This window comes from Ursus americanus, chromosome 32 (assembly GCF_024610735.1).
Source record: "Ursus americanus isolate L20-20 chromosome 32, mUrsAme1.1.p, whole genome shotgun sequence".
Lineage (NCBI taxonomy): Eukaryota > Metazoa > Chordata > Mammalia > Carnivora > Ursidae > Ursus > Ursus americanus.
The window spans coordinates 34,324,599-34,346,059 of NC_142158.1; the positions used below are offsets into that span (position 1 = coordinate 34,324,599).

Sequence of the window (21,461 nt, forward strand, 5' to 3'; positions counted from 1 at the left end):
ATTTTAGTCACTGGGGACTGAAAATTCCACTTGATTTCATTTCTCCCTAGGAAAAATTATAATTAGAAAGGTCACAAATCTCCTGAAGCCAGTTTCCTTCAAGATCGCCTTGGAGATTTTACATTTAAATGTGCGTACAAGTTCCACCTTATATTTCCTTAATCTTAGCCTTGCCTCTGACATGCAGTGATGGTGGGCTACTTCCTGGGGTCAAGCACCATGAGAGCTTGCTCGGTAATGAGGCTGAGTCTCAGTGATCCACCGCACCTGGACCCCCTTGGATCAAAAGCACATTAGGAAAATGGGTGGCCAGGGGGTGGGTCTTGGTCTGCTCTTTGCATAAAGTAAAGGAAGAGTGACATTGGCGCTATTAACACCACTAAACTAGCTTCTTTTTTGGTACAGTGAATGCCTGAATCTCAAGCTGGTATGAGCTCTGCTTGTTATGATCCAGAAAAAAAAAAAAACAAAGGTCCACTTGCCCAGGGTTTCTGCTAGCACATCTGGACCCTTCGTGTGTCCAGATCATCCTCTCTGAGAGGAAAATTACAGCCCTCACAACCCACAGAGCTGTAGGGCAGCATCTCACTTGCCTCTTGAGAATGTGGCAAACTGGATCCATGAACATATGATATTGCACCAAAACTATGGAGAATTCAGAATTATTTATGACAACCACCTGTACTCAGAGTGAAAAACTGTATTAGTATAGGCCATTGGTGTCTTTTATCATGAATCTATTTCAATAGTGTTGGAATGAACACTTTGGTTTTACTTTGGTTGAGAGAGTTAGATATTTTTCAAGAGCAAAACTTTATATTACTTTTTTGGGAGAAGCAGTTTATAAAAGGTCTTTCCCTCTTATCACTCCAGGGATAAAAACAGACCACTGGGTCCTTTGAGTCCCTCAAGGCTGACAGGTTGGCCCTGGATGCACTGAGGCTTGCTTCCCCTTCCCCCTCCCTTCCCCTCTCCCTTCCCTCCTCCCTTCCTTCCAGGTCATCCAGCTACATGGGCCAGCACGGTCCTGCAGCTGGGACTGGGCTACTCCTCAGCAGGGTGTGCTTTTTGCCTAATGTCTTGGCACTGCTGATGGGGCACTGACCTAGAACCAATTTCCTTATTGGCTTGGGTCACTGACCCCTCTGAGAATCAGACAAACTATGGATATTATCTCCAGAAAAATGTACACACCCTTAAAACTCAGTTTTCTTTTTCATGCAGTTTTAGGGGTTTGGGAAACAAGAAACAAGTTTGTAATCTTTGTTTTTTGCCAGGGATCCTTCTGGCAGTCTGATGAAACCAGGGACCCTTTCTCAGGATGATGATTTTTTTGGATGCATAGATTTTTTTTTAAAATGGATTTTAAAGAGAAATCAGTTAAACTGAAATAGTTATCCAAATTTTAAAACTTTTAAATATATGCTTTTATACAAATGCATTAAATAATAAGATCTAATGGTGAGTCTAATAACGACCATAATTTTGAAGTCCTGATGAGTATAAAAGATGTTTTATGATATCTGCCACAATGGGCTGTGAACTGAAAATGTCTGAAATTTCCATGGGTGGCAGGTGTTGCTAATCCTACTGGGGTCAGCTGCCTACATTCATTACTGAAAGTACGATAAATTGCAGGTAGAGGTTGGTGAAAATAAAGGCTCATTTCCCCCCCACCTAAGTTCCTAGATCTTAGGTTGAGAATCTCTGTAGTCTCAGGGAATCCCCTGAGATTCTCTGCACGGTGCTGGGCATTGCTCAGGGCCTAGCTGCCTCAGGCGGCAGAGAAGAATGTGAGACTCCTAGTGAAAGACTGAGTGCCTCATAGAAATATACAGAACACTACACCCCAGAACAACAGAATACTCATTCTTTTCAAATGCACATGGAACTTTCTCCAGAAGACCATATACTGGGTCACGAAACAGGTCTCAACTGATACCAAAAGACACAAATTATTTTCTGCATAGTCTCAGACCACAATGTCTTGAAATTGGAACTCAATCACAAGGAAAAATTTGGAAGAAACTCAAACACGTGGAAACTAAGAACCATCCTACTTAAGAATGATTGGGTAAACCAGGAAATTAAAAATCAATTTAAACAATTTATGGAGACCAACGAGAATGAAAACACGACGGTCCAAAACCTATGGGACACTGCAAAGGCTGTCCTAAGGGGAAAATACATAGCCATCCAAGCCTCACTCAAAAGAACAGAAAAATCTAAAATGCAGTTTTTATATTCTCACCTCCAGAAGCTGGAGCTGGAACAGAAGAACAGGCCAAACCCATGCACACGAAGGCAGGTGATCAAGATTAGAGCAGAGATCAATGAATTAGAAACCAGGAGCACAGTAGAGCAGATCAACAGAACGAGAAGCTGGTTCTTTGAAAGAATAAATAGGATCGATAAGCCACTGGCCAGACTTATTCAAAAGAATAGAGAAAGGACCCAAATTAATAAAATTATGAATGAAAAAGGAGAGGTCACAACCAACACCAATGAAATAGGAAGGATCATTAGAAACTTTTATCAACAGCTTTATGCCAATAAATTAAACAACCTGGAAGAAATGGATGCCTTCCTGGAAACCTATAAACTACCAAGACTGAAAGAGGAAGAAATTGATTTTTTAAACAGAGCAATTAATTATGAAGAGATTGAAGCAGTGATCAGAAACCTCCCAAAAAACAAGACTCCATGGCCTGATGGATTCCCTGGGGAATTCTACCAAACATTCAAAGAAGAAATAATACCTATTCTCCTGAAGCTGTTTCAAAAAATAGAAACAGAAGGAAAACTACCAAACTCTTTCCATGAGGCCAGTATTACCTTGATCCCCAAACCAGGCAAAGACCCCATCAAAAAGGAGAATTACAGACCAATATCCCTGATGAATATGGACGCCAAAATTCTCAACAAGATCCTAGCTAATAGGATTCAACAGTACATTAAAAGGATTATCCATCATGACCAAGTGGGATCCATCCCTGGGATGCAAGGGTGGTTCAACATTTGCAAATCGATCAGTGTGATAGATCATAACAACAGGAAAAGAGTCAAGAACCATATGATCCTGTCAATAGATGCAGAAAAAGCATTTGACAAAATACAGCATCCTTTCCTGATTAAAACCCTTCAGAGTGTAGGGATGGAGGGTATATTCCCCAATTTCATTAAAACCATCTATGAAAAGCCTAGAGTGAATATCATTCTCAATGGGGAAAAGCTGGAAGCCTTTCCCTTACTTAAGATCAGGAACACGACAAGGATGCCCACTCTCGCCATTATTATTCAACATAGTACTAGAAGTCCTTGCAACAGCAATCAGACAACAAAAAGGGATCAAAGGTATCCAAATCAGCAAAAAAGAAGTCAAACTGTCTCTCTTTGCAGATGACATGATACTCTATATGGAAAATCCAAAAGAATCCACCCCCAAACTACTAGAACTTATAGAGCAATTCAGTAATACGTCGGGATACAAAATCAATGCTCAGAAATCAGTTGCATTTCTATACACGAACAATGAGACTAAAGAAAGAGAAATTAGGGAATCGATTCCATTTACAATAGCACCAAAAATCATATGTTATCTCGAAATTAACTTAACCAGAGATGTAAAGGTTCTATATTCTAGAAACTACAAATCATTCTTTTTTTTTTTTAAAGATTTTATTTATTTATTTGACAGAGATAGAGACAGCCAGTGAGAGAGGGAACACAAGCAGAGGGATTGGGAGAGGAAGAAGCAGGCTCATAGAGGAGGAGCCTGACGTGGGGCTCGATCCCGTAATGCCGGATCACGCCCTGAGCCGAAGGCAGACGCTTTAACCGCTGTGCCACCCAGGCGCCCCTAGAAACTACAAATCATTCTTGAAAGACATTGAAGAAGACACAAAAAGATGGAAAAATATTCCATGCTCATGGATTGGAAGAATAAACATAGTTAAAATGTCTATACTACCCAGAGCAATCTACACTGTCAATGCCATCCTGAAGAAAATACCAATGACATTTTTCAAAGAACTGGAACAAACAGCCCTTAAATTTGTGTGGAACCAGAAAAGGCCTCGAATCGCCAAGGAATTGTTGAAAAGGAAAAACAAAGCTGGGGGCATCACGTTGCCAGATTTCAAGCTATACTACATAGCTGTGATCACAAAGACAGCATGGTACTGGCACAAAAACAGACACATAGACCAATGGAACAGAATAGAGAACCCAGAAATGGACCCTCGGCTCTTTGGGCAACTGATCTTTGACAAAGCAGGAAAAAACATCCGGTGGGAAAAAGACAGTCTCTTCAATAAATGGTGCTGGGGAAATTGGACAGCTACATGCAAAAGAATGAAACTTGACCACTCTCTCGCACCATACACAGAGATAAACTCCAAATGGATGAAAGACCCCGATGTGAGACAGGACTCCATCAAAATCCTAGCGGAGAACATAGGCAGCAACCTCTACGACATCAGCCACAGCAACTTTTTTCATGACACATCTCCAAACGCAAGAGAAACAAAAGAAAAAAATGAACTTGTGGGACTTAATCAAGATCAAAAGTTTCTGCACAGCCAAGGAAACAGTCAAAAAACCTAAGAGGCAGCCCACGGAACAGGAGAAGATATTTGCAAACGACACTACAGATAAAAGACTGGTATCCACGATCTACAAAGAACTTCTCAAACTCAATGCACGAGAAACAAATAATGGAATCAAAAACTGGGCAGAAGATATGGACAGACACTTTTCCAATGAAGACATACAAATGGCTAACAGACACATGAAAAAATGTTCAAAATCATTAGCCATCAGGGAAATTCAGATCAAAACCACCTTGAGATACCACCTCAGAATGGCAAAAATTGACAAGGCAGGAAACAACAAATGTTGGAGAGGTTGTAGAGAAAGCGGATCCCTCTTACACTGTTGGTGGGAATGCAAGTTGGTACAGCCACTTCGGAAAACAGTGTGGAGGTTCCTCAAAAAGTTAAAAATAGAGTTACCCTATGATCCAGCCATTGCACTCCTGGGTATTTACCCCAAAGATACAGACATAGTGAAGAGAAGGGCCACTTGCACCCCAATGTTCATAGCAGCATTGTCCACAATAGCTAAATTGTGGAGGGAGCCAAGATGCCTTTCAACGGATGACTGGATTAAGAAGATGGGGTCCATACATACAATGGAATATTACTCAGCCATTAGAACAAATGATTACACAACATTTGCAGCAACATGGATGGGACTGGAGGAGATTATGCCAAGTGAGATAAGTCCAGCAGAGAAAGAAAATTATCATATGGTTTCACTCATTTATGGAACATAAGAAGTAGGAAGATCAGTAGGAGAAGAAAGGGAAGAAGAAAAGGGGGGTAAACAGAAGAGGGAATGAACCATGAGAGACTATGGACTCTGGGAAACAAACTGAGGGCTTCAGAGGGGAGGGGTGTGGGGGAATGGGATAGGCTGGTGATGGGTATTAAGGAGGGCACATATTGCATGGTGCACTGGGTGTTATACACAAATAATGAATCATGGAACATTACATCAAAAACTAAGGATATACTGTATGGTGACTAACACAACATAATATAAAATTATTAAAAAAAAAAGAGAATGAGTGCCTGAAGCTGTTGTAATTTTCCATATCCTGTAGGAAAAGCCAAAGGGGACACTCACAGTGGCTTCTGTCTTGTCCTCACTTAGGAGCAGAGGAAGGTGGGGACAAGGGAGATAGATGCAGGACAGCTTCTCTGGGAAGAGGCAAAGGCATAAGAGGCCCCCCTCTGCAGAGCTGCCTCAGCCTGGGTAATGGGTCCCTGGGTGTCTTCTAGCTAGGGATGAAGGAAACATTTTCCTCCCACTTTGACAAAAATATGAGGCATACTTTTATTGAGTTTACCACCTGCCTTAACCTCATCTTTCCAGGGATACCCACCTAAGTGGCGGAGCCCTGCTGGGAAGCCTGTGTCCTGGGAAGGCACAGAGGTTCATTTTCCTTCTCCTCCTCTCACTGGCTTATTGAATGGTGCTGAAAAATGCAAAATGCACACCTGTGCCAAAAATGTTACAAATAAGTTTTGGGTGTGTGTGTGTGTGTTAAAGTGTTCCACAGCACTTGAAAATATGAAACATGACTGTAGTCTTGCAGTTAGGACTAGTTGAGCTATTGTTGAGGAACACCGGGGGAAAAGCAAAACTTTCTCCTTGGGATGCTAGAGCTCAGGCTGGCATGAGGATGAAAAGTTCCAGTTCTAGACAAAAGAAAACACTTTTCCTGATGGATGGTGGGGGAGATGACAAACTTCCAAGGAAAGGCACTCTCAAAGAGGCTTCCTTGGCAGGGATGTCTTGAAACTTGGCTTCATGGTTATTTGGAGGGACATCATGACCTGATTTTCACCAGGAAAATGGTCTGTGAAAGAGGCTCACAGAACATCATCTGCTTACCAATTTTACTTCTTGTTTCATTTATACTTTCTCCCAGGGCCTTTGCTTCAGAAAATCTGCAGGGGGGAGAAAAAAAGAATTTGCTGTTTTCTGTTCATCCCAAATTATGCTTTAAAAATAATAGATTCCTGAGAACACTGTAAAATAATTTAAAAATTTATGGAAAGATATAAAAGAAAATCTAAATAAATGACATATAGTGGGCTTAAAATAGAGCTAAAATTTGTATTAATTACTGGTATCATGATTTTTTACTTCTCTATCCAGCACAGAATATGCATCCTAATATTCTGTAGTTTATGACTTGCAATTTTGAGTGTTTTATGATGCAAGGGTACAGGAATAAAGTATGGCTGTAAGACTTTTGTACCCCGCTGTTCTCTATTAATCGCAGTACCAAGATCCTATAGTTATAGCTGAGAATACATGCTTACTATAAATTAAATAATTTTTTTTCTGATTATAAAGTAATCGGTCCGAGGCTGGCCAACTATGGCTGGTCGTGGGACACATCTAGGCCACCACTTACTTCTGTACATAAAGTAGTGTTGGACCACAGCCACCTTGATTCATTTAGACATTGTCTCTGGCTGCTTTCAGGTCTCATAGGCAGAGCTGAGTAGTTGTGGCAACGACTGTACGGCCTGTGAAGCTGAAACTATATATTCTCTGACTCTTGACAGAAGGAGGCTGTGACTTCTGTTGTATATGATGTTAAATCACATTTTGAAAGCATGAAAACAGAAAAAACCAAAAATCCCTAATAAGCCCTCCCCAGAAATCAGCACATTTTGAGCTCCATCCAGTCTTTTTCCTTTTTTTTTTTTTTAAAGATTTTATTTATTTATTCGACAGAGATAGAGACAGCCAGCGAGAGAGGGAACACAAGCAGGGGGAGTGGGAGAGGAAGAAGCAGGCTCATAGCAGAGGAGCCTGATGTGGGGCTCGATCCCAGAACGCCGGGATCACGCCCTGAGCCGAAGGCAGACGCTTAACCGCTGTGCCACCCAGGCGCCCCCATCCAGTCTTTTTCCTACTCAGTTTTTATAGAGTTAAGATCGTACCATGCATATGATTTTGTGCTTTGGTTATTTTTCACTTAACAGTACTGACCCCTCCGCACGTCATTAGAAGCTTGTCCATTATCTTTGATGGCTGTCTGCTAGTCCACCAGATGGCTAGGCTGATGTTTACTTAATGACTCCTATATATTTTCCAACAAATATGTATGAGATGCCCGCCGAGAGCCCAGCTTTGTGCTGGCGAAGTGCTGTAGGATCTGGCCTACGTGAGAAACATGCAGTCTGGTCCTCTATACTTGGGGGGCCCTTAGGAAACGTCAGTCTTTCCCTTCTCCTCTCTGCCATGGAATTTAAAGGGCAACTGAAAGGCTATGAAACAAATCCATAATAAATGGCTACAGTAAATCATTGTGCTACCGTGGATAACCCTGGCTAAGCCACTGGAGTATGACTAGGGAGGGGCCTGTCCCCGAGTGGAGAGTAGTCAGGAAAACTTTAGGTACAAAGTAGGATTGACCTGGCTTTTATGGATGCATAGGACATGTTAGAGAACTCTACCCACCATCATGCTTCATTAACGATCAACACTGGGCCAATTTGATTTTAACAATCTCCTCTCTCTGCATTCCCTACCCACGCCCCAAATCTTTCTGGATCCCAGTCAATCCCAGGTATCATGTTGTTTCGTCTGTAACTTCTTCAGTGGTGTAGGATTTTGTTAGAGGAGGTGGGAAGAGGAGGGCATTCCAGGCAGGGGAACAATGTGGGCAGAGGCCAGAGTGCCGTGACGGCCCTGGGCTTGATGGAGAAGTGTGAATTATGTCACTGCTATTTTCCGAGTCTGGCTGCTTGGACTGGGACTGCAGACGGGAAGTTTCCAAGGAAGGGGACTAAATTTCCTCTCAATGTTGGGTTTCTGGGGACTCCACCCCAGCTCCCTTATTAGGGTGTTCAGGCTTGTGACAGATTTATGGATGTGCTCTCTTCAGCTAGGGCCTGTCACTTCGGGAGAGACGTGCAGTCCCATTTGATGCCATTCAGACCGAATTCGGTTCAGCAGACATTCTTGTAAGCCCCTGTGCTGGGCTCTGTGGGCTCACACTGGCCTTTGCCTGCTGGGCAGGCAGCATCTGAGGTGTGGCCCAGGCCACTCAGAAGACGAGGGCTATTTTTATCCTGTAAGTTCTGCCAAGTTGGGGGACTGTAACTGTCTGATTGTTGGCTGTGTCCATCCCAGCACCTAGGACTCCACAGGGTTTGACAAGCCTTCATCGCTCGGTGAACGACTCCTCTTTAGCGCCTGTTCCCGTAGAGCTCACTCACGAATTTGGATTCTCGAGAATAAGGAAGCTAGGAGAGCAAGGCTGCAGAGCTGCTGAAATTCAGGTCAGTTCTGGAGGAAACCAGAGTAAAGAACGAAAAGGGGAAGATATGGAGGTAGACCAGGCAGTCTCCATAGCAGCTGTTCAGAGAAGCCCCGATGAGGGGGCCTGGGCTCCCCAGGCCCTGCCCCCAGCCTCAGCGGTGCCCACATTTGTCCTGGAGGGTATGGTGGAGGGAGCTGCTTAGTGCTGTGGTGAACCCGCTCCAAAGAGCCGCCCTGCCAGGGCTGGCAGACACCGTGGGGGAAGTCCCGAGCCATTCCAGTCTCTCCTCTGCAGCCCGGTGCCGAGCTAAAATGGACTTTCCCACTGAAGAGGTGTGGGCTGAGGGCTGTCCTGTCCACGAGACCGTTTTCCCTTTGCTCTGCAGTTGTCACTGCTCCAGGCTGCCCCACCCACATGTGTTCCTGATCTCTGGTTGTCAAGATGAACTTGACTAAGAAAGCCCAGCCCGAGGAGAAGAGGGGGAGAGTGCAGGGGACGCAGGAGAGATGAGAAAGAAGGTGAACCCTATTTCTGCCACGTTCTTCCTTGCCCACCTGCATCTCCGTACCTGTCCAGCCCACGTCTCCCTCAGCCCCACTGCTTCCCCTTCCTCCGGCCCCATACTAAGTTCTGATCATCAGAAAGGGGAGCCTCCTGACTCCTTCCTGACTAAAAGAGGCACATTCCCATTCATGATGTGGCTCACGGAACCAGCCTGGGTCCAAGGTGGTTGAACCTGTGCTGACTCTCCTCAGGGCTCGCTGCTCCTCTGGACAACATCCTCAGCTGCTGCTCCCTGGGTGGGGGGGGGGGCGGCTGGTCCATGTCGGGGGGCTGCCCCTTGGGCAGGGCCAGAGAGAAGGCTCTGTGACTCAACCTGTGCGCCCCCGAGGGTCTCCTCCTGGCGCCAAGGCATTCCTCTCTGGGAGTCATTGGCTGCACGGGCTCATTTCGGGAGGGACAGCGTTGCTGGGGGGCATTTCCAACGTGGGGGCTGGCAGGCGGCTCTGTGCACTGCACAGAAAAATCTCTACCCTGGGGCAAGGCCTGGGCTTGGAAGGGAGAAGGAATGCAGTCCTCTGGCTGCTCTTTCACAAGCCTCGCTTCCCGTGACACCCAGCCTTCAGTGATCCCACAGCAGCCACGTGTGCCCAGCACCGCGCTGGACACTGTCCGCAGAGTGCAAGCCCTTCTCCCTTCTTGGCTTCCATGTCGCATCAGCCATCTCTCGCCCTGGCTGCTCCTTCTGTCTCCTCTTCTGCAGCTGTTCCTTAGATGCTGCGAATCCTCAGGGTTTTGTCGTGACCCTCTCCCCGGACACTCCATCACACCAGTGCCTTCACTTGTCATCCCCACAGGCAGCTCCCAGATCTCCCTCCCAGCCCTGCTTTATTTCCGGACAAACACAGCTGAAGAAATGATCGTCCCCCTCTCTTTCGAAAACTCCTCACCTTCCTCTTACCTTTCCTCATCTCACTGCCCAGCACGGACACTCACCCACGTGCTCCTGCCCCTCCCTCCATTAGCATCTTCACTCAACGCATCCATTCTCTGTCCTCCCCTCTGTCCTGGTCCTCCGTATCTCTCACAGCGTTCCTCCTGGCTTTCTTCCTCCTCTCACTGCCTCAGAGAAGGAGCAGTGGCTTGTGTGGCTCCCCACATTCTTGCTACCTGCCTTCAGGCCATTTCCCAAGCACTTTAGCCTGCAAGCCTTCTTAAATGCAAACTTGATCTTACTATTCTCCTGCTTAAAACTCTTCAAGGTGGTCACAATAATCATCCTTATCTCAGTTCCAATCTTAGGAAGAACACATTCAGTCTAGTCAGGGAATGAAGGTGTGGGGGAGGGAATAAATAAGGGTATAGATTGGGAAGCAAAACAGTCTTTATTTGCAGACCACATGGTCTTATACATAGAAAATCCTAATACGCAAAAAAACCTACTAGAACTGTAAGATGGTTTAACAATCTTAAGATAGAAAATTTCATTTCTATGTGCTAGCAATGTAGAATTAGAATTTAAAATTGAAATAAAAGCCCACGAACACTTACAACAGCATCAGAAAAAGAGCATATAGTACTTGAGATAAATGTAACAATATATGTACAAATGTTTAGGCCCTTAAAACTACAAAATAGTGCTAAAGATGATCAAAGCACAGTTGACCCCTGAATGACACAGATTTGAATTGCATAGGTCCACTTAATTGTGTATTTTTTTGGATGAATAAAGTACTGTAAATGCAAAAAAACAACAACAACAAACAAACGACAAAACTCTTCAAGGGCTCCCCAGGGACCACCGGACAAAATCCAAATTCCTTAACAGGGCTAATTAAACTCTTCATGCTCTGGCTGTGTGGACTTCTCCAGAATCTTCTCTCACCCCCTCCCCCCGCCCCCACCTCTCGCCTTTCTAGGCTGGCCCGAATGGCCTCAGGTCCCTCAGTTCTATCAAGTGTCACACTGGCTCGCCTTGGGGCTGTTTCCTTTTCTTGGAACATCCTTCTTCATCTGGCTAATTTCTACCTAACCCTGTAGTTGCAGCAGAGATGTCTTTTCCTCTGCAGGGCTGTACGGGTCTGCGACGGAGTCACCCCACATGTTCCACAGAACCCTGAACTTCTGTCATCATGGGCACACCGTGCGGGAATTGCCTACTGACTTGCTTTGTCCCTTTTCTCAACATCATAAGTGCCCCGAGGAGAGCGACCACATCTGTTTAATTCACACTTGTGTCCCTGGAGCTTAGACCAGGGGCACGCGCTTGGGAGCACTCTATACCCCCCTGGAGCATACAAGCCGCGGTGCGTGCAATGTGGACAGCACTCCCTGGGGCCCAGAGCCTTGGGACTTGAATCCCAGCTGGATCTCAGAGTCCTCGTTTGTGAGATTAGGATGAGCTGCCTCTCAAGGTTGGACTGATGTGGGAAGTACATGCGTACACACGTCCTTTGTAACTGAACCATGACCACTGCGTAGGGATCCCATGCTGCCCTTGGTGTGTGTCAGGCAGGGATATGTCACCACTGGGGGAGCAGCTGAGGCAGCGTGACCCCTGGCTCTGCCCCAGGGCAGTTAGTACCACAGGCAAGTTACTGGGGACCAGGGGCAGCAGCTGCTTTAATCTCTGGGCTAAGGGCAGGAGCTGGTGTTCATAAGCCACTCAATCTTTAAGAGCCTCTACGGTCTATTCCCTGTCATGTCAGCTGGGATGGTTTCTTCAGGCTGGTGGGGCAAATATGTCCTTGGAGGGCAAGGGGTTCCTCTTGACACCTTTCCTAGTCCTCTTGTCTAGAGCAATTAACTTAATATGTTGATTATTTGCAGAGTGAACATACAATGCTCCTCCCCATCAGAGAGGAAGAGCGGGCCTGCCTCGATACCATTTGCTTCATCTGTAGACCCGTCCTTGACGTGGCACCTTAGCTGCCTCTGTTTTATTGCCATGAAGATCCCCTTCCATTTCTCTTAGCCTTTTCTTTAATGTCAATATTACTTTCCTATTCTATCTTGTTTCCCATCAAGATGGCTCCCCCCTCCTGTGTCCTGCTGAGCTGTTCTTTCCCTGAGTCTTGAGAAGCCTGCTGTTGCATTCTCCTGCTCCTAGGAAGTAGGTCTTGAGCAGTTTGCTTAGCTGCTAAGACTTCTCAAAGGCAATTTCAAAGTGTCAGTCTCAGCCAAAGAAGTATTTTTGAGTACCGTTTTTGTGGCCAGCACTGTGTTAAAAACTGTGGGGAGGCTGGGGAGATTCTAATCTAATCTCAGCTCTCAGAGTTCATAATTCTACTTCAGGAGACAAGGTGTAAATACAAAAAACAAATGGAAAAATAATAAAGGTTAAAATTGGAGTCTAATAGGAACCAGGGAACTCCTATTTGTCATGGATGTTATTTCCAGATGGTGCCACAAGATTGCTCTCCAGCCTCGGTCCAGTTTTCCTATTGGTTTTAGATTGCTGTTCTATTCTGTGTCTGAAGGATCCAACCGAGTGAAGGGGCGCTTTTCTTGGTTGAGTTCACATTATCATTGCCTTTGTTTCCAATTGCAATTAATCTCCCTATTTATTTCTTCTTTTGTTATTTAATGGAACTCTGTGACAGAGGGACTCAGTTTGTATCAAAGACTTGCCACAGAAGAAAGTTAGCTGTGTGGTGCCGGGGCACTGGTCTTTGCCAACCACAGGGTCTCCAGCCTCCCTTCATATTATTATATGCTGCAAGGATGAGTCATTCCTGAAAAATGTTGTGATTTTGAATTGTAGTTGTCTTCCACTGAAAAAATCCAGCTTAAGAATTGGCTCGCATGCTCTCGTTCAGCAAAGGGTAAACACCCCATTAATGTGCCAATGTCTTGTTTTTCTTGTCATGAACAGGCAGCACAATCTTCCCCAGACTGGGGGCTAGGGCTGAGAGATACTAGAAATTGCCTGGGAGGACATCAAAGGGTCTAGATAAGATGGGGAAGAAAATCCTCCCATCCAGTAACATGGATGTGTACGTGTGAGCCACTGATGGACCCCTCCGTCCTGTGGCTCCAGGTCAATTCTTGTACTCTGGGGAACTGAGGGATCAGAAGGGATCCGGGGCCACTGACATTTCCTTTATCTGGGCTAGAAAGGCTGAGCTGGCCCCAGGCTCCTGTGTGGGGGCAATGAGTCCCAAGCCCCTCTTTTGCAGACTTTGCCAACACGATGTCCCAACACTGGAACCACGGATGGTAGAGTGATGTGATGTGAAAAGTCAGTAATGAATGGCAGATCAGGGCGCTGGGGCCTCCTTGCTGGGGGCTACCAGAGGGTGAGACTTTCTCAGAGGAAGTCTCCTGGGAGCAGAGTGAAGAAACAGTTGGTTGGCGCCATCCTGACTAAAATCCTGCAGCGCATGTCTGCATTCCTAGGACAGGCCAGCCCTCCCGCAGATGGGCCTCATGGTACTTCCAGTCACCAGGGGGACTGGCAGCAAATGGGTGGTGGGGATCGGGGTTACTGCAGACTGCTTCCTGAGGAAGGATGGCGTGGAAGTCGCCCCCATTGGCACCCTATTTTGAGGTCTGCTGAGGGAGCAGTGCTTTAGTTATTTGTTTTCACAGAAAAACATTTTCTCTTAGTATTCTGCCTCAAGCAGTTATGAGCATGTAATACCTAGTAATTGAATACTGCCCATGAATGCAAACAAAAGCTCCAATCCTGAGAAAAGGGTAGATCCTGGGTTACACCCCCCAGTACCAAATATTCCTTTCATGATCGTTATTACAGTAACATTAAACAGATGTAGACATTTTTAAAAATGTGGGCTGGTCTTTTGACTTTTCATTTGATTTAAAAAGACTGATTTACTGCTGGGAAAAACCCCTTTCAGAGGAAAGCTTTGTGTGAGTTTAATTCCCTTGCTCTATGGCCACAAGCAAGATGGGACCACCAGTATAACCAGTCCATCCTATGTGATTGGATGGGTTTCAGCCCAAAAGCACATTTGTCACGGGACTGTCAGAACTCTACTGTACTAGAGTTAATCGAGCTCTGTATTAAGAGGCTTTGAGAAACCACATCTTTAGCCCTGCAATCCCAACCCACTCTCCTGCTGGAAACAGACCTAAACTCAAGAGTATAAACCAGAAAAAGGAATCATACCAATTCTAGAATAATTCTTGGGGCGCCTGGGTAGCTCAGCTGGTTAAGTGTCTGCCTTTGGCTCAGGTCATGATCCCGGGGTCCTGGGATCGAGCCCCACATCGGGCTCCCTGCTCCTCGGAGAGCCTGCTTCTCCCTCTCCCTCTGTCCCCTCTCTCCCGCTCATGTTCTTTCTCTCTCTCTCTCAAATAAATGAACCCTTGAAAAACTAGAATTCTTCCTAAGCTAGTGGTTCTTAAACTTGAGTGTGCAAAAGAATCACTTCGTAATTGGTTTAGCCTGTAGAGTTTGGGGATCCTACCTCAGAGTTTCCCTTAGAGGGACTCTGGATACTCTTTTTTATTTTATTTTATTTTATTTTATTTTATTTTATTTTATTTTTTAAAGATTTTATTTATTTATGTGACAGAGAGACAGCCAGCGAGAGAGGGAACACAGCTGGGGAGTGGGAGAGGAAGAAGCAGGCTCCCAGCGGAGGAGCCCGATGCGGGACTCGATCCCTGAACGCCGGGACCACGCCCTGAGCCAAAGGCAGACGCCCAAGGACTGCGCTACCCAGGCGGCCCTCTGGATACTGTTTAGCCAGTGGTTTTCAAACCTGATTTCATGCTGGAATCTTTAAACAAATGGGTGCTTACCTACTACCTAATTAAGTTAGAGTATCTGAGGGGTCAGGAGCAGTGAGTGTCAGGAGCTTTTAGAAGCTCCATGGGTCATTTTAATATGAAGCCAGGGTTGTCAGGCGCTGGTGTAAGCTCCGAAGCCGCAGGTGAGGACAAGGCTGAGAGCCCCTTAGAAGCTCCATATTGGATGAGACATCTAGTGTGACATGTTTACCTTCAGACAGACAGGTGTTCTGCTCCAACACGTCCAACTGACCATCCCAGAGATTCATGGCTTACTGAGGATACGTGTTAGAAGGTTTGTGAAACCCCAGGATTCATTTTCTAAAATTTGTGTGGATGTGCATATGTCCATTTTTCCCGGGGGAGGGTCCTCAGCTTTCACTGGAGGCACTTCATTTTCTCCACCAGCCCTTGTTTTACTCATTTATTCATTCACACTCCCCCGTCCTGCTCTCATTCTCTCCCTCACACAGGTAACCCTTCTTATGGGTAAAGTATGTGACAATCCATCTTTACGTTTGGCTGTTTTTGTTTTGTGTGCATCTCTTTATAATTTCCATGAATTGTGTGTTCTTAGTGCGGTCCATGCCTACGTGTGTACATTCATCCATTGCTCCTGACTTCATGGGCAGCTTCCCCAAGATTTTACCTCTCTGCTTCCCCGGTGACAGACACCCAGGCTTCCAGCTCTCCTCAGCCACAAATTAAGTTGCCGTGAACACCCTCACATACGTCCCCTTCTGAGCCCACGCGAGAGCTTCCTGGGAGATAAACCCGGAAGCGGAACCACTGGGCGAGGGGGCCACGTGTACTTCTTCCGACTAAGGCGGGCAACCTGGCGCTGGAACGACTGCTCATGGCTATACCCCTCCCACCATCGCGGGATTCCTAAAGTGATGTGAGACCTCCACTCACACGCCACCACAGCGAGAAAGCCAGTCAAGCTGGGCCCGCAGTGCTGCTTGCCTTGCCTTTTCTTTTTCCAGCTCTGCCTTCTTTCCTGTTCCCTGTATGTTCCCATACATCTGTATGAAAACTCTGCCACCACATCTGCCACCACCCTCATGACTCTTATTCCACTTCAACTTCCACAGAGAAAATAGAGGCCATCTTTAACTCCCTCCTTTCCCTTCCAAGGGCATCAGTGGCAGCCCAGTCTTGCCTCATTTTTCTCTCCAGGCTCACCTCACTAGGATCTTTGATGCCCTCCCTCCCCAGACCTTCTCCCTGAGGTGTTGCTCCATCAGTCCTTCCCCTGGTCTTTCTGTCTGTCTGCCTCTCTCTCCAGGGGCTTGTTTCCATGGCCGACAGTGTTGGACACTTCTCTCCCATTCTGAAACAAATCTCCCTTCTCCTTTTTCCTCCTCCCAACGTTTGCTGTCTCTCACAAAGTTTTTGAGCACATGTTCCCGTGTGCTCTATTTGCTCAGCTCCTTCTCACGTGCTCCCTCACTCCCAGCCCTCTGACCCATGGTCCGCAGCCGCCCACTCACTGGGTGTGCTCCGTCCAGCCTCCCCCGCTTCTTTCTTTCTAGTGTTGGACACCACTCGCCACACGCTTCTTGGAGCCGCCTTCCCTCTTGGTTTTCAGGACAACATGTTCTCCTGGGTCTCCGTCATTTCTCTCTCTGCTTCTTCTCAGCCTCCCTCACGGCCTCCTCTCCCTCCCTGCCCTTTAGAGCTTTCCCCCTGTTTCTACCCTCTAGACCCTTGTGTCTCCACCTGTTTTCCTGAACTCGGACACTCCTTAGGCTTCCTTGAAGCATTTATAAACATATGACTTTCAAACCTGGATCTCATTTTAATTCAACTGGTTTTGAAAATTTCCAAATGTTTGTTTGTGTGCTAAGATCCAGAATCACATGTGACTCAGTGTAAGCGTTCGCAGACTAGAACGCTCTCTTCTGAGCTCTAGACCCATGCACCTGGCAGTCTTTCCTTTTGCCATAGTTTGCGGCTATGCATCTACACCACAGATGACCTGAAACGAATTATATACCATAAAGTTTTTTTCTAAAGTGTTCAGAGGCCAGCTTGACCATATGTCAGCAGACGCTGCTGCCCGCTCTGCTTCTGGCTAGAGAACACACCAGAGGCCTCTGGGTCACAAGCGTACGCATGTATATTCCCTTTGAATGGGAAGTGCAGGGCTGCAGCAGCTGGAGGGTCTAGAGTTTTGAGATAATAATTTGGTCTACAGACTTTTTTCCCTTGCCTTTGGAACAGTATGGCATGGACAGAGTCACAGGCAGACGGGAATTAGTGTAACAGGTGAGAACTATAGACAAAGTCGGTGCTGTCAGGGACAGACCCTGCCCTGACATTGTTACCCCGGCAGTGCAGGGATGAGGAGGTTCCCGTGTAGGAAAGTCCTACCAAGCTGGACATAATTCACCGTGAAACTAAATATACGTCAGGTCTTTCTTTTAGAAGTTAGGTCAAGCAGACTAGGGACAAGGGAGTAGCAAGTTTCCTTGAGATTGGCCCGGCTAAGCGTCAGGGGACCAGTGGCCCTGTGAGCCAGCCTTACCTCTGCTTCAAAATCTGTTTGTTGTCTTCGATGGTAACGCTGTCAGTGTGATCCCTCTTGAAGATTTCAAAAGCCTCTTGTCGTCCTAATGACATTTCTTCTCTCATCCCTGTTTGGAGACATGGGGAAATGGCCTCAGTCACAGCATCAGGATCCCATTAATTTCACTGTCACTTAGGTGGACCACAAAGCCAGCCCTGGCTCCAAGAGGCTCACAGCAGAGGGTTTCCTGACCAGACAGGTGGCCCCGGGCTCTTCCAGCTGGCCACTGACCCAGCGAGGAGGCCCTTCCAGCAACACCCTGCACTCTACAGGGCTGTGCCTGTGCATGCATGTGACTTGTGGGGGGTGGAGTTTGGAATGTCTGGTTGGAGGAAATGAGAACCAGAGTGCCAGGCCCTGGATTGCTGAGAACATCTGCAAAAGCACTTTCTGCCATCATTCAGTGCCACAGTTCTCCCCGTTTTCCTGTTATGCCCCGTTTTGGTTTTCTGTTAAATTTCATGCTGGATTTCCAGGCATTTAGTTAAAAGAGGTACAATCCAAACTAGAAAGATACCGAATCTAGAAAATTCTATTTTTAATCTCCATATAACGACTCATCCTTGTTTCCTGTCTAGGGAGGGGCCTTATTCCAAGGTTAAACTCTCCATTGCAAGATCCATGAGCAGATTGTGATAACAGATCCTAGTGCATGTCTACTTCCAACATCCTGGGTCGCTACCATCACTATGTGCCAACCCTTGCTGCTGGGTCCTGCTTGGGGGCCAAATTCTGAAACCCAGAGTCAGGACGGCCAGGGATGGTGGAGTGACCAGGTGGCATTCCTGCATTTTAGTCTTCTTTGTCCCAGCCTTCCAGAGTGAGGGTCAATGCAGCTGTGTGCCTAGGTGACAGCTGAATTCACAGCTGGACTTTGGGTGAATCTACGGAATTGTTTTTTTATGCCTTTTTTTTAAATGATGATGATGGATATTTATTTTTTAAAATCAAACTGTCATTCATTACCATTGCTTTTTTTAAATAATTTTTTATTATGTTATGTTAGTCACCATACAGTATATCCTTAGTTTTTGATGTAATGTTCCATGATTCATTATTTGCGTATAACACCCAGTGTACCATGCAATATGTGCCCTCCTTAATACCCATCACCAGCCTATCCCATTCCCCCACCCCCCACCCCTCTGAAGCCCTCAGTTTGTATCCCAGAGTCCATAGTCTCTCATGGTTCATTCCCCCTTCTGTTTACCTCCCCTTCATTCTTCCCTTCCTTCTCCTACCAATCTTCCTATTTCTTATGTTCCATAAATGAGTGAAACCATATAATTGTCTTTCTCTGGTGGACTTATTTCACTTAGCATAATCTCCTCCAGTCCTGTCCTTTTTATGCCTTTTTAAAAAAGCCTTGGTTCCTTTTCCCCATGTTTTCATCCAGTTAATTTCCACTTATCTTTGAAGCCCTGGCTGAGTGTCACCAACCTCGAGAAGCTTTCTTGAGGCCCAGGCAGCACGAATCCTCTCTCCACTATGTATCTATCAATGCATCTGTAACACGCACAGCCCCGTAGACAGTGTCCCTTCACATGACAATCCCTTCTGGTGACAGGCATGTTTCTAGGAGGTAGAAATTACATTTTTGTGAATCCCTAGTGTCTTGTTCAATGTCTGGCATTTAGAAGGTGCTCAACAGATGTGTGTTAAATGAATCAGGTCAGGAACAAACCAGGAGTGACAATGAGCCTTGCTCTAATTGCCACGTGAACATGATCCAGGGTGAGAGGGGTTCACTGTGGGGCTCCAGGTTCCGGAGATGCATTCATACAGGCCACATACCACATCTCCTGTTGCCTGGAAAAAACCCGCTGAGTGTCATCACCAGGCCTTGGGGTGAGGAACTGGACCAGCCCATCTGACACCAATTTAATGATTACCGTTGATAAAAATAGCACCATGAAGAATGTCTGAATGGTGAGGCACACAAGACGTCCCACCCTTTTCCAATCAGAAGCAAATGGGCACATCTCAGCTTTGTCTCCACATCTGCCCTGCACGATCCAGAACAGGGTCGGCTTGGGAACGGGTTTGTGCAAGACTTGGAAAGATGAGCTGTGCTGCATGAGACACATTAACCAGGGGGCACTTTTCATCCAGCAGAGCCCAATGGGGGCCCAGGGACTCACGCCATACCTCTCCCCTGCCCCTGGTCTGTGCCCCATTCTGACAATGTGTGCTTTCCATTCAACAGAGGGTAGAGAGAGTGAATCTCTATGGATTAGAGTGGGGGATGAGGAGAGCTCCGTGGAGACCACATGGGAGCCTACCTGGGGGATCCCCCAAATTGCCTCCCACAGAGGAGGTGATGAGAAGGCAGCAGCAGGGGTGAGGGGCAGGGGGAGTGTTGTTCAAAAAGCTGCAGTGAAGGAGATGGATTCATGGCCTTTTCTCTCCCAGGCTCTGCTTTCTTTTAGAGCTGACAGTCTGACTTGACAGCTGGATGGAATGGCCGTGCTGAGGTTTCTCAGCACCCACGCACTGTTAACAGTAGTCGGTCCTAGGAGAGCTTAAAACCAACTGAAAACCCCACTGCATCTTCTCTGAGGTGTGGAGGGGCCTGGGTAGTGGGGACAGAAAGAACATGGGGTGCACAGAGGAGAAAAGCCCAGGAAGGTAGTTTGCTATCACCTTCCAGAGGACCTTGAAAGTCTTGCTAAAAAATGTGGGGCCAGCGCCGTATCATAAGTACATATGAGTCACCAATTTTCCAAGACTTAAAATTCAGTGAAGTACACGTTATGAGAAAGTTACACTGGAAGCACTTAATACTTTTGGTGATTTAAGAGGCGTTTGGGGTCTTGCAGTGCCGTGGGCTTATCGTCAGGAACACGCGATCAGCTTTCCTCCAGCAATGATGGAGAAAGTATTCTGGAATTGGAGTTCTCTAATGATGGTGAGCTCAGGTGAGTGGATATTAATGTGAGGGCTGTAATGCTGGCAGTTAGTGTCCCCCATGTCTGCTCAGGGAGGCCAAGGTGCGGTGGCTGATGATGCCCATCGTCTGAAGGCAGAGGGGCAAAGTAGGGCCTGGAAGCCTACTGAAGAGCTGTCCTCCCCTGTCAGGATTTCGAAAACAGCTTCCTCATATGGCAAGCTCTGGCCCCTAAGCACACAATGTCCACATTAGAAGGAATAAGAGCAGTTGGAGCACAAGAGTGACTGAAAGCTAATGAGATAATCATTTATTATTTATTTATTTATTTATTTATTTATTTATTTATTTATTTATTCTCTCCACCAATATTTTTTTCTCTTAGGCACTGTGGTTGGCATGTGACTGAGCTATAAACTTTAACAAGATTAAAGCTTTGATCCTTGCCCTTGAAGAACTGAAAGTCTAGTGAAGGAGGGAGAAACATGAACAGTCACAATGAAAGGTGCTATCTGCCGGAAGGCAGGCATGTGTCCAGTGCCGGGAAACAGACAGGAAGAGGGTCAGCTCTGCTGGGGAGACTGGGAAGGATTCCGAGGGACGAGCAGCATTTGCCAGGCAGAGCAGAAGTGGAAGAAGATCCCAGGTGAAAGGGGCAGAGGAGGAGAGTGGATCAAAAGGGCAACTTGATTCATACGCCACCCAATAGGAATGGCCTTTGGGGAGAATAAAATGAATTTCTTACATACTTTATGCTAACAGCTGTATCAAGTGCTTCCTTACGTATTATGTCAGTTAAACTTCTCTGTGATCCCTGGTCAAATATCATTTCACAGAGGAAGAAACTGAGGCTCAGTTAAAGAAATGTTATAAAGGGGTAAAAACGGTCTGGCTTT

At 46.3% G+C, this 21,461-nt stretch overlaps 1 protein-coding gene across 4 annotated transcripts in view; it reads right to left on the reverse strand.

The window, feature by feature from the left end:
- KIF6 (kinesin family member 6) overlaps positions 1 to 21,461 on the reverse strand; it is a 417,257-nt gene that overhangs the window by 91,085 nt on the left and 304,711 nt on the right. For all 4 annotated transcript variants that reach the window (XM_087858216.1, XM_045786292.2, XM_045786295.2 and 1 more), the window contains 2 exons: positions 17,637 to 17,745; positions 6,460 to 6,515 (listed from right to left, as the gene is read on the reverse strand). In XM_087858216.1, coding sequence (XP_087714342.1) covers positions 6,460 to 6,515; positions 17,637 to 17,745 — 165 coding nt within the window. The remainder of the gene's footprint in view (positions 1 to 6,459; positions 6,516 to 17,636; positions 17,746 to 21,461) is intronic.